General features: G+C 40.6%; 1 protein-coding gene across 1 annotated transcript in view; it reads right to left on the reverse strand.

Moving 5' to 3' along the window:
* Positions 1 to 3,585, reverse strand: part of PRIM2 (DNA primase subunit 2) — a 107,082-nt gene extending 103,497 nt beyond the window's left edge. Inside the window, exons 1-3 of the mRNA XM_067294157.1 lie at positions 3,273 to 3,585; positions 2,378 to 2,481; positions 1,958 to 2,037 (exon numbers count right to left, since the gene is read on the reverse strand). Coding sequence (XP_067150258.1) covers positions 1,958 to 2,037; positions 2,378 to 2,481; positions 3,273 to 3,429 — 341 coding nt within the window. The 5' untranslated portion in view covers positions 3,430 to 3,585. The remainder of the gene's footprint in view (positions 1 to 1,957; positions 2,038 to 2,377; positions 2,482 to 3,272) is intronic.
* Between the last annotated feature and the right edge of the window lie 8,342 nt (positions 3,586 to 11,927).

Below are 11,927 nucleotides of genomic sequence, written 5' to 3' on the forward strand. Positions count from 1 at the left end.
TATCTGCTCCGTAACCACAAATGTCTATCTGGATTCTTTACGCAGTTCTGATGAGCTGGCTTACATGAGTAATATGGCTGTACCTGCCCAGTACATATTTCAAAATTAATTTTCATATCAAGATCATTAGGATATGATTAATGTTCATGTCACAGGAAAATTTTACATCTTTTCCAAGTCCAAATCATCTTATACTCATTATTAACATAAAAAATGTACATTCTCATTCCACATATATAAGCAATATTATATTAAAACTACAAGCTTAACAGAAAAGTGATGTCACTGTCATTACACAACTAACCAAGCTGCTGCTGAAGACAGGACAGTTGCAGGTAGCTGAGACATGGAAGTTAGGAAGAGCAACAGAACAAGTAGATGAGAAATGCTTTCTAGCTTTTTCTCCACTTAAATTTTGTGCGCAGAACCCTAGAGTTTAACTTGGATCAGTAGCTTCCCAATCAGAAAATTAATGTAAACAGACTCTTTCACATTAGGGAATGGCACTAAAAAACAAAACACACACACCTATCCACCCCCCAGTAAGTGCTAGGAAAACTAGAAGTATTTGTTGTTGAGCACCAGTATAGAAGTACTTTGGAAAAACATGAAAATGTCCCTAAATCTGGGATCTCAGACTAGTAGCTCACATTCCAAAATTAAACACGACAATTCAGTTACCAACACCTTAATGTCAAAATAGCTTGTAGAAGCCTGGGCATGGGTCAGAATTCTATCCTACCAGGCAACCAACACCAGAAAACTCCTTAGAGTTTAGAATTCAAAATACAAAAAGGTAGACAGCAAGGGAAACATGGGTAAAGAGCACACAAAATTCATTTCTAAATCCATGCAAGAGGCATCAGTTTCAGCACAGGAGTCTAATTTCTTGTCTAGAAAAAGAGCAAGAAGAAGAGAAAAAAGTTCATAAAGAACTTACTTCTATGTTATATGACACAGGCAAGAAAAAGCAAGCACAAAAGTGCGTTTGAAAATCTACTGAATAGAAAAGCTAGTGTCCCTATCAGGGCAGAGGCAACATTTAGTTCTTCTACATTAAGTAAGTAACATGTGGGTTACGTTGTTGTGACTTTCAAGTTCCTTAATAGCTAACTCGATAAAGTGAAGAGAGAAACAACACAGAAGCAGAAACGCATGGTCGTGGCCAGCAAGCTAATAAAATTCTCTTTAGAGCCATGTTTGCCATCAAAGTGAATGAAACAAGATTATTCCATTTCCTGGTCCTGACAGATATAAATGACATTAGCAGAGGTGTGAAATAAGTGTATGGATGAGACTGTTCACGCTCAAGACAGTACATACTGTATCTTAGCAACATTATATGGAAATAAACTTTAATATCTTGGATTTCAGAAGGCAGAAGGAAAGTCAAAGATGATACCAAATTTACAAGTTTAAGGGACAAGAACAGTGGAGCTCTTCAGCTAATGCTGTTCAGCCATGTACAACAAATACAAAACACAACAATCCAAAGTATAAATGAGGACTGAAGCATACAGAAAAAGTTGATGCAAATTTGTACCCCTGGGTGGCGCTGCTGGCCCACTAGAAATTTAAGTAAGAGGTATGAACAGTCTGAAAACAGCCTGAACATAACCTTCTGGTAGGCCACAGGGAACTGAATTCAAGCTAGTTTGCAGTTAAGCCTATTTAAGCACACTTTTCAAAGACTCCTACCTTAATGGCTTTCATCAGTTACGTTAATGATTTATGACAACTTTATTTTTCTGACCTAATATGATAAAAACTTAATTTTGATCCTGAGTATTCCTTTTCATCACAAATTAATCTGTTTCATGAATAAAAAGGCCTCTACTTGAACCTGCCTCTCTATTTAGTAGCCACATGGCTCTATAATGTCTGTAATGTCTACAATAACGCCTGTATATGCTTTAAATTACCAACAAAAGTATAGCATAATTCAAAAAGTACTTACGACTGACAGTAAGCAAGACGTAGTATGAAATGAGAAATATGGTCTTTTCTTCTTGCATCATAATCATCCTCAGCCAAAGCCTACAGAAGATATTATTGATTTCAGTGAAAAAAGAGATTTTCAATCTCTCCCAGATTTTAATCTCTCCCAGATTAAAAACACACAATTCATTTATCAGTGCTGTTTAACAAAATATTAATATCCACATCTAAGACTATAAATGCAAGACTACTAAAAAAAGGGAGTGGGCTAAAAAATATATATATATAGTAACTTACACTCTCAAAGGCAAATCAAATCTCTGATTAAGGGTCAGAAATTAAGTTCTAGTTGTATTTCATTAACCGCACTCTTATTCAGAATTTTTGAACAACTTATAGAAAATAAAGTGCAAAAGTTCCTCTTTTTATTTTTACTTACTCTGTAGGGAAACTTAAGTTTTCGAAGCTCCTGCTCCAGCTTATTTTTGTACATATCACCACTTCTTACATAGCTCACACCAAGGTTTTCAACTATCTTAAGCACTGGGGGGGGAGGAAAAGAAGTCCATATAAAACACAACATATTGAAAAGAAATCTAACTATATCATAACATGACTTGGGAAATGGCCAAAATTGCATAAGGCCAAGGAAAATGCCTTTAGTGGTAAAGGGAGGGAAGAAGATTAAGAAACACAGAGGAGGAGGCATGACATACAGCAGCACAGCTCCCTGAGACCAGATTCTGAGACCCGTACAGTCAGTAGAGAAAGGGAGGCACCCAATCCTGACGGATCGCCTCCAGCATATCCGTTTTCCTTGTAAGAAAGGGAACCGCAGGTTCAGGGCTTTGCAAGAGCTTTAGGGATCCCTTGCTCCCAGCTGCAGCCAGCTGAACCGTTTACTGGGAGACATCGGGATGCCCCGCAGTAACACCCCCGAAGCAGAACACGCACATGAAAGCTGACCTTATAAACCGAAGCTGTAGACTCCTGACTACTACACAGCATACTCAACATTCATTGCGAAATCAAGCATAATTCTTTGAAATATCTAAAGCCCCGTGCTTTCCTTTAAGAAAGTTTCACGTTAGCAGAAGTGGCAGCCAGTTTATATTAGTAACAGGCATTAGGGGCCCCAAGGTTGTCAAAAAACATAGCTATGATAGAATTAGGAACTCGGCTAGATGGCTGCGCAGCAGTCAGATAACACGGAGTTAGGCAGGTTTGGGCCAGGCAGACACAGGCAAGCTTGCCGAGCAGCGCTGCTTCGGCCGGCCACGCCGCAGGCCGGCAGCGGGCCGTGCCGGGCCCCACGGCTGCGGGCCGCCACTCACGCCTCAGCCGGTCGACGGCGAAGCTCTCGAACTCGGCAAGGGAAACGCTCTCCGCGGGGGGCTCCTGGTAGAACTGCAGGCTGTGCGGGTACAGCTCCCGCCGGTCCCCCGCCAGCCGCGCGTGCCGCAGCCGCGCCCGGCCGCTGCTGAACTCCATCCTCCCCGCGGCGGGACCGGGGCCCGAGCGCGCCGCCGGCTCCCGGGGGGGGGTGCGGCAGCGGCGAGAGCGGCGGCGGCCCCTTCCCCACTCCAGCCCCCGCCCAGCAGCGGCCGCGCGCGAGCAACCCCCACACGCTGCTGCTACTGTTGCCGCCGCCGCCGCGGCCCAGCCAACCGCCCCAGCTTCCCGCGCACGGCGAGCCCCGCCCCGCTTCCGCCCAGAGCCCCTCCCCGGCCCCGCTAAGCCCCGCCCCAGGAACCCCGCCCGCTCAGCGGCACCGCCTCTGCCCTACCCGCGGGCGTCACGCTAATCCCGGCCCGCCTAGGCCACGCCCCCTTGAGCCTCTCCTGCGCGATGATTGGCTGGAGTGGCGAAGCGGATAAAGGTAGAGTCCAAACAAACGGCGCGCGTTGTGCCCACAGCTAATATGGCGGCTTCCGCTACATGCGGCAGGGGTGTTGGTGGCCTCTCTAGCTCCGAAGGGAGCTCTATGGTGCCCGCGCGGGCGCCTGTGGCGGGAAGGCGGTGGGGGCGGGCCGCTGCCACAGTTACCGAGGCTCCGGTTAGGGGCGGGGAGGCTTCCGGAATGCTAGTATTGACAGCGGATTTAACTGGCGTAAACTAGCTTATTTTCTCAAAATAGGCAGCAGTTCAAGCCAAAGAAGCTTCTGGTCAGGCAGGGCCTGCAGAGGAGTGGGGGTGCTACTGTGGCACCTGCCAGCCCTTCAGCTCCCCGGGCCTTCCGGCTTGCACCCTCTGCCTCTGCCTTAACAAGTTACCTAATGTAGCAAACAAGCAAATGACCTGATCAGAAATATTGTATTTTGTTTTTCTGAAAAACAATAGCTACAGTATTTAGCCCAAAGTAAACTTTCAGCAAGTAAAACACATCAGTGAAGTGACAAAATTGCTCAGGAAGAAGGGCTCAAAACCTTAGCCGTAGCCGCGTGCCCTGCTTGCTAGACTGCGGAGCTGGGCCTTGTTTCGGGACACGTGTGTGAAGCCTGTGCGGCCAAGCAGCAGGGTACCCTTTATTCAGCCATTAGCGGTGGATGGTGATGAGGTGGGATGCATATCCTCCGTGGTGGTGTCCTCCACACCGTCACCACCATCACCCCCATCACCCACAACATTGTGTGTGCATTAAGCCACTTTTCTGGGAATTGAAAGCATGTAACAACTTCAGGGACCTAAGTTTTCTCCAGAAAATTTATACAGATACCTAAATAGATCAGACGGGTCTTTTTTTTTCTGATTTTCTTTTACATTACATGCCTGCCTGATATTGTGTAACTTTTTGTCAACTTGTAGTTTCATGACTAAAGGTCTTTAAAAATATTTACTGCCAAATGCAGCAAATATCCTTCTGTTTTTTTCTTCAGCCTCAGAATTTTGGGGAGTCTAATGGATGACTTTTGAATACCTGCAGTAGCAGTAATTTCCATTACTTATCTGCCTGGAGACATTCTCAATGTTCACAATACAGAATGTCAGTATAATAGAGTGATGCCTAAGGGTCAAGCTGGACTCATGATTAGTTACACTAATTCAACTAGGAAGAACAAATGTGCCAGGTAAAGTTCATCAGTAGTACCAGACAACAGCTGACATCAGCCCATCAGCAGGGACAGGCCACAAAATGGTGGTGCATAGATTCAATGTGTCTGAGGTATCTGTGATATCTCCGAAAGCTAAAGAATCTACCGTAGATGCCCTCTGATTCATTCAACACTCTTAAGGTCCTTCTTGAGAACGTGTCAGAAAGTGACTGTGATTCTCAGTCCTCTTGTTTTACAACAAAATTTGACTTGACACACTTGATTAATTTTTCAACAATTCCTAAAGCACAACTGTAGTACTTGTATGCCAATTTTACGATTGAATTTAATTTCTCTAGAATATATAATTTCCCTGTTTTCCCCAATGCTTTGTTATCTGGTTACCCTAACAAAGTCATTGAAATTACAAGTGTCTCTAAATTCCCATTAGTTTTAAGAGCTTGAATGTCTGAAGCCACATTCTTCTTTATCTGCTTTATCCGTTTTCTCTAAAACTGGCCTGAAGTATTAACTATTTTCATCATGCTTTTCTACAGTCCCAATACTAAGCAGTAATTGATTTTTTTGTTGTTCACCAAAATCCTTTTTCTTTAAGATTGTCACAGCTGCTGTTTTTCATCAGTCATCTACCATTGACCGTTCTTCACATTAGTGACTGCAATATTATTTGAATCTTATGCAACTCCAGTACCCCAAAAAGAGCATCATGATATCACAAAGTTTTGTGACACTGTTAAACTGATTTGAAAGTGAAATATTTAGCATAGTATTCATGCACTGAGGAACTTCCCTGTAATCCCATGATCCCATAAACTCTGTACAGTTCTACAGTTGTATAATTTTGTCATTTTTCCAAGATGCCACAGGATCTGCTATTTTTGCATTGATCATTTTGCTGCAGCTGATGTTGTGTTCTGTTTTGTATCCCTGCCTTAAAATGCCACTTATTTGCCATTTTTTCCCAACCAGAAAAGCTCATTAATCATTTGGCAGTAAACCCAGTGTAAAGAGATGGAAAGAGATGGAAAATTGGAACTGACGTGCAGTTTATACCCAGGAAGTAAGGAGAACCATTCACTTAGGCTGGCAAGTTGGTCTCAAGAACAGCGAAGCTAGTTTGGACCAGGGCACATATTATTCTCATGTTCATGGACAACAGCTAAGACATTGTAGAGTATCCTGATTACAGCTTTAAAAAACAGTAACATTGGGTGCAGGGCTAAAACTGTAGGCTACCTCTGTACTAGCAAAAAAAACATGGTGCTGAGTTCAGCTGATATGGGATAGCCCACTCCATATTGCTCTTCAAAACAAGGCGGCCACATCCAGATTGCCTGCTGAGAATAGGCCTTTGCTCATGCTAATTCTCAAACTGTGAAGTGTGCAATTGGGCCTGGGCCAAAACTGTGTTAGGAACCGTTCTAATAATTTAACAGTGTAGACAGTCAAATGTCATTCTCCAGGTCTATGCCTTATAGTTTTCCAGGGGGGAAAAAAAAACATGCTAACAATATCTTTATTTAACTAAAGCAACTTTCTTCAAATAGCCAGTGTTCATATTTGCACAGTTTCCTCCTCCCTTCAGCTGGATGCTATATAATTTGCTCTGGAGTAGAAGTGAATCTGTCGAAATTCATCTAGCAGTTGCATGGAGGCCGAGCTTCTGCTTTTGACTGACCAGTGTGCTGTTTATTACCCCGGAGATCTGACTCAGTTGGTCACTGGCAGTGCGCAGTCCAGAAGGTCCGGGAAGGTCAGAAGGTTAGGTGAAGAGTTTGTGCACCTGCATGTTGAGCCTGTACCCAGCCTGGACAGAAGGGGGAGAAGTTTGACAAGGCTGAGGAGCACTCTGTATAAGTCAGCAAGCCTTTTAATTTTAATTTAATTTTAATTAATGTTTTACGTTACTGGCACATAAGTGGTACCACAGTTCTGGAAAACAGGGTATGCAGTTTGCTGTCCATCACCATTTCTTCTTTTGAACCATGTCCTGCTGATCTTTAACAGGTCAGCAGTTATGTCTCTGCCTGACATTTTCCCTTCCACTTGTTTCAATAACTTGTTTCAAAAACTCTGTTTTTTCCTCTAATGCTGAGTACCAATCCTCAAATTGACTGAAATTAGGTAAAGCCCAATCCTACTTTTTTCATTTGTTTCAGTTACTCATTGACACTAACCTTATTGCAAAACATCATATGATTACTTCAGCAGAAATTAAGAAACAAAATTATCATCTGTATTACCAGACTCAAATTTTACAATGCAAAACCTTAGTAGGGGTTTGTCAACCTTTCACACACAACTCCTTTTATTAGGAAAAGAGAAAAGATAAAGAAGTGAAAAGGTACCATCTTTGAGGAAACTCCCCAATTCATAATTCAAACTATTTTATAACCCAAACTTTCTTAATGACCTATTTATTGAAAATTGTAGATGGTAATATTTCTCACAATATTCTTTGTTCCATTTATTAAACATCAGTTCATTTATAATGACTTATAATGACTTCCACATTGACCTTACCAGTAGGGTATGATTTTAGAAGTATTTTTAAACAAAATCATTGATATTCGAACAGCCCACATCCCAAATGTTTTATGGCAACATCCATATGACCAGCTGTCAAACTGTCCTCATCAGCTCATTCAAAACCAGTCCAATCCAACACTGCCCAAACTCCTATTATTCTGCTACCTAATTAACAAAAAATAAATTCCTTATTTTGTGTTAACTGTATATCATTACATATTTTCTACTCCCACTTTTGTTATACTAACTAGCAAATTGCTCAACGCTAATCCTTTGGAGCCCAGTTCTTTTCTACTCACCTAATTACAACTGCTAATAACAAGGGAGAGATGGTGACGCGGATATCTTCTCTGTCTTCGAAGCTGCCCTGTTCATCTCGCCTATCTAGAACATTTGGATCTCTCTGAATGGCAGGGATTAGCACTTTGGCAAAATGTCCCTTCCCTGATTCAGGCTCCTTTTCAGCTCTTATTGTTAATTTACCCACAATCTTATTTACTTCTTGTATCATCAGCTTGACTGAATTTTCATGTGATTTAGGCTTTACATATACTGTTTTCATAATTTGCTTTCTTGATGCTTTCACTTCTTAAAAGTGAAAGTAATTTATTTTTGAATATTCTTTCAAGCTTTTGTTTATTCAGTCTTTAGATTTTTTCTCACTTAACATATTTACTGATTTGGTTTTCCCAGAAGTCTTGACTTGTTTACACATTTTTTGCAGTGTATTTTTCTTATTGCTAGCTCACCTTCTTTTTGTATGTCTGTTTGCAGTAACACTTTCTCTGCTCTGTGCTTTATATTACTTCATTAAATATTTTCCGTCCAGTTTATACTGAGATGTTTTTCTGACTGTGATGAGCAAGTATCTCTGTATTTACCTTAAATAGCATGGTAAATGTTTTGAGCTGGCCTTTAAATCACTTCAGGCTCCAAAGCGAGTAAAGGATGAATCATGCACTGCAGAGGGGTTGAGGCGGCTATTTTCGTCGGAATGCCTTCTCAGTCTTGCGGAGTTGATTTATTCCAGCAGGGAGTAATGATGGTTACTTTACTTAGAGCTTTCTAAATCACTGGCTACATTCATGTAGGGCTTTCAAATCCTGGATTTACTGACAAAGTTCTCTGTCCAAAACTCTAGAACAGGTGAGGGAAATCCAGATACTTCTTCCAAATCTTCTTTAATTTATCCTGACAGATAGATCCATCATCTGCCTGATTACCTCTGCCTCTCACTGCATGCATCCTCTTCAATATATTTAGGCTGCTGTAGTGAACATCCTCACTAATTCCTTGTTCTGTTATATATTATATTTTCAATACCTTAGCATCGTTTTTCAGGCCACGTGTCAGGAAGGACCTGCCCTGTCCCTATGCTCGGCTTCTCGAAAAGGATGCCACTCCTATGTTTTGTGACAAGATGTTCCATGTGCTTTAAATAGTTTTGCTTGCAGTCTTCGGTTTGGAGGAAGGGGCTGGCCCGGTTTCTCTCGCTTGTTCGTCTTCCTCTGATAACTTTTGAACACTTGATCAATGTTAGATAGTGGGGTTGAAGCCTCAAAGATAAGTTCTCACAAATTGGAAAAATTAGAGCCTGGATAAAAAAAGAGAGAGAGATTCAAATTTCCATCTTGGGAAAGGAAAGCAAAACTCAGCCTCTTTTCTGTGTGGAGCAGCAGCAGCCAAGCAGTTAGCATAAACATCCTGGCCATCTGATCAGCATAAATATAGCTTCAGCTCATCCTCTGCCTGATAGTATACAAACAAACAAACAGGAGACTATTTGGGCTATTGAGCATCAGGACTAAGAAAGAATCAATTTATAGGCTTCATTTAGTCGGCTGCACATGGATTTCCTTCTTCCTTTTCCTAGGCTATCTTTACCATATTTAAACTGTGAGCTTCTGAAACAGTTTGAGGTGTGCCTTGTAGGAGGTCTGTACTGCAAGTCTCTTGATGATGCATGGCATGAATATTTGATAATGATGGTCAGAAAGCCTAGAAAATATTGAATGTGTGTGTCATTATGGTGCTAGAAAACTTTGGACTAACAGATATGTAAAGAAGTTTTTCAGTCTGTGTATCTGTGTAGATACTGATATTTTCTTTTCTTGGAAAAGATTATCATTAAACTAGTTTACAAGAAGAAAATATAGTTGCATATAACAATATTTTCTGCATTCCTTGTACTCTCTTGAGATTAATTACATTTTTACTCGCATATGAGTAAAGAATAGGATCCTTTCTGATCAAGTAATCTGTAGGTAATCAGAAGATTTCTTTAACCCAAAAACTATTTTTATCCAAAATAAAATATGTATCTAGTACAGGCTAATCATATCCATGTGTCTAGGATTTTTATCTAATTTTTTGAATCATATAGAATCAATTGTCAGGATACAGAAAAATGCACAGAAGGGTAAAAGGATTTGTTTTTATAGGGAGAATCTTTTTTTGTCTGAAAATTCCAAAACAGTTACGCCTCCATTAAAAGAAACCCACTGCAGTTTAAGGATTTTCTTCAGGCATTTCAGTGTTTATCTAAGGATATTGAATAATACAGATTTGGCCAGGCAGATTTCCCGTTTTAAGCCCATGACTTGATCGTGAAAAAATGTTCTATTCAGTGCTGACACACACTGAGTTTTCAAATACCCAGTCTCTGTGTAAAACAGGTCGTAAAATTCCAACCTCAAAGTGGCCAAGCACTTTCCAACTCTTAATTAATCTCTGTATTAGACTTACTCAAAGCAATTCCACTGTTACCAGTTAAAACCCCCAAAACACCAAGGCAGGGATCCAGTCTGCATAAACTAGTCACCTGACCTGCACTTACCTTTTAAGCTCTTCTTTTGAAAGGAATAGTTTCCTGTGCAATTATTGGAAAGGGGTAGGTGTCCTGCTGGCCTCCTAAAGGATATTCAGCCTGTTTAAATTCATGTGTCTAGGTAGATGAATTTAATGCTACTTGATGGCTGTAAGTATAATTTATTTTCCATTTGTTTACCTCAGGTTTGTTTTAGGTGTTGGCTTTTTTTAACATTCACACGATGCATGGGAGTGAAAACTTGAGCGTTTTTGAAAGTTAGAAGAGTTTTAGTTCTGCTCCCTGTTATGGATACCAACATAAGGAGTTAGGGATAACTCCTACATTCTTTATGCAAGCAAAATTCCAAATTAATTGAAAGTTGCCTGAGCAAGACATACAAGATCAAGTTCTTGAACTACCCCTTCAGAAGCCTAGAATATTAATATACTAATTAATTCCTTTAGGCACCTTTCTACTAGAAACTAAATATTTATATTACTTCATCTTCCCCATGTTCCTAGTATTTTCTTTGGCTGAGGCTTTATAGAAATTACACAAGTGAAGCAACTGTGACTAATACATTACAATGTAACAGTGAAAGCTTCAAGCAGAGATCCCTCTCCCCAGCAAGTCTATTCTAAAACTGCACTGATTTCACTGGAAGCAGACTCTAGCCTCAGAATTTACAGTTCCGACCTTATCTCCTGGCACAGTTCACATCAATTCCTGTTGCAACTCTCCTTAAAATTCAGGGCTTGCTAATAAAAGTGGTGATTTATTTTCAAACTGTAGAACAATTGCTGGCAACAATATCTTGGCAATCTTCTTCAGACCACCTACATGAATATGTAAAAATCTGGTACACACATTATTGTTTGGAAAACTACATGGTGACTTTGCATATCAAATTGCAGAAGATGAGACTCATCCTAATTACATTTAAATAACCATTAAAATTGACTACAATATAGCCACAGCTAGTGGAAGAGATTACTCTGTTTACCTTTTCAAATAAGAAACCAAGCATTTCAGAGTTGTGCAACTATTAACAACATAGTATTTCTGAAACCACAAAGTTATTGGAAGATATTGAAGACTAAACATTTTTATAACAAATCTGATAACAGTTAAACTGCAAAGGTGGCTCACAAGGAATCTAAATGAATCCAGTTGGTATGCACTATTGTTACATTTCAGGTGGTATTGACACATTATAAAAAAAGGCAGCAGCAATTTTTCAAGCACTTACTGCCCCAAATGCTTTCAAAAGTGAACACGGTCTCTTTATACAGACTTAGTTTTCATGGACCCACTGCTTACATGGGTATTACATGCTTCAGTGTGTGTCATTTTGCCTTCTCAATGAACTGCATACAGTTAAACATGGGTACATATGATGGCAGGTAGATAACTACATGCATTCTAGTAGGGGTTGGGTATCTCACAGTTTATGATGAATACGATGATCTCTGTGATAACTTGATGTTCCATGCTAGTGGGAGAAAGTTCTCCCAAGGTCTTCTGATATAGACTTTAGGGAAAGGTAGGCTTTGAAATTGGAACAAAGCAAAAACCAGTCAGGCAGGTACAACCCTTAT

This window comes from Apteryx mantelli, chromosome 3, assembly GCF_036417845.1.
Source record: "Apteryx mantelli isolate bAptMan1 chromosome 3, bAptMan1.hap1, whole genome shotgun sequence".
NCBI classification, from domain to species: Eukaryota; Metazoa; Chordata; class Aves; order Apterygiformes; family Apterygidae; genus Apteryx; species Apteryx mantelli.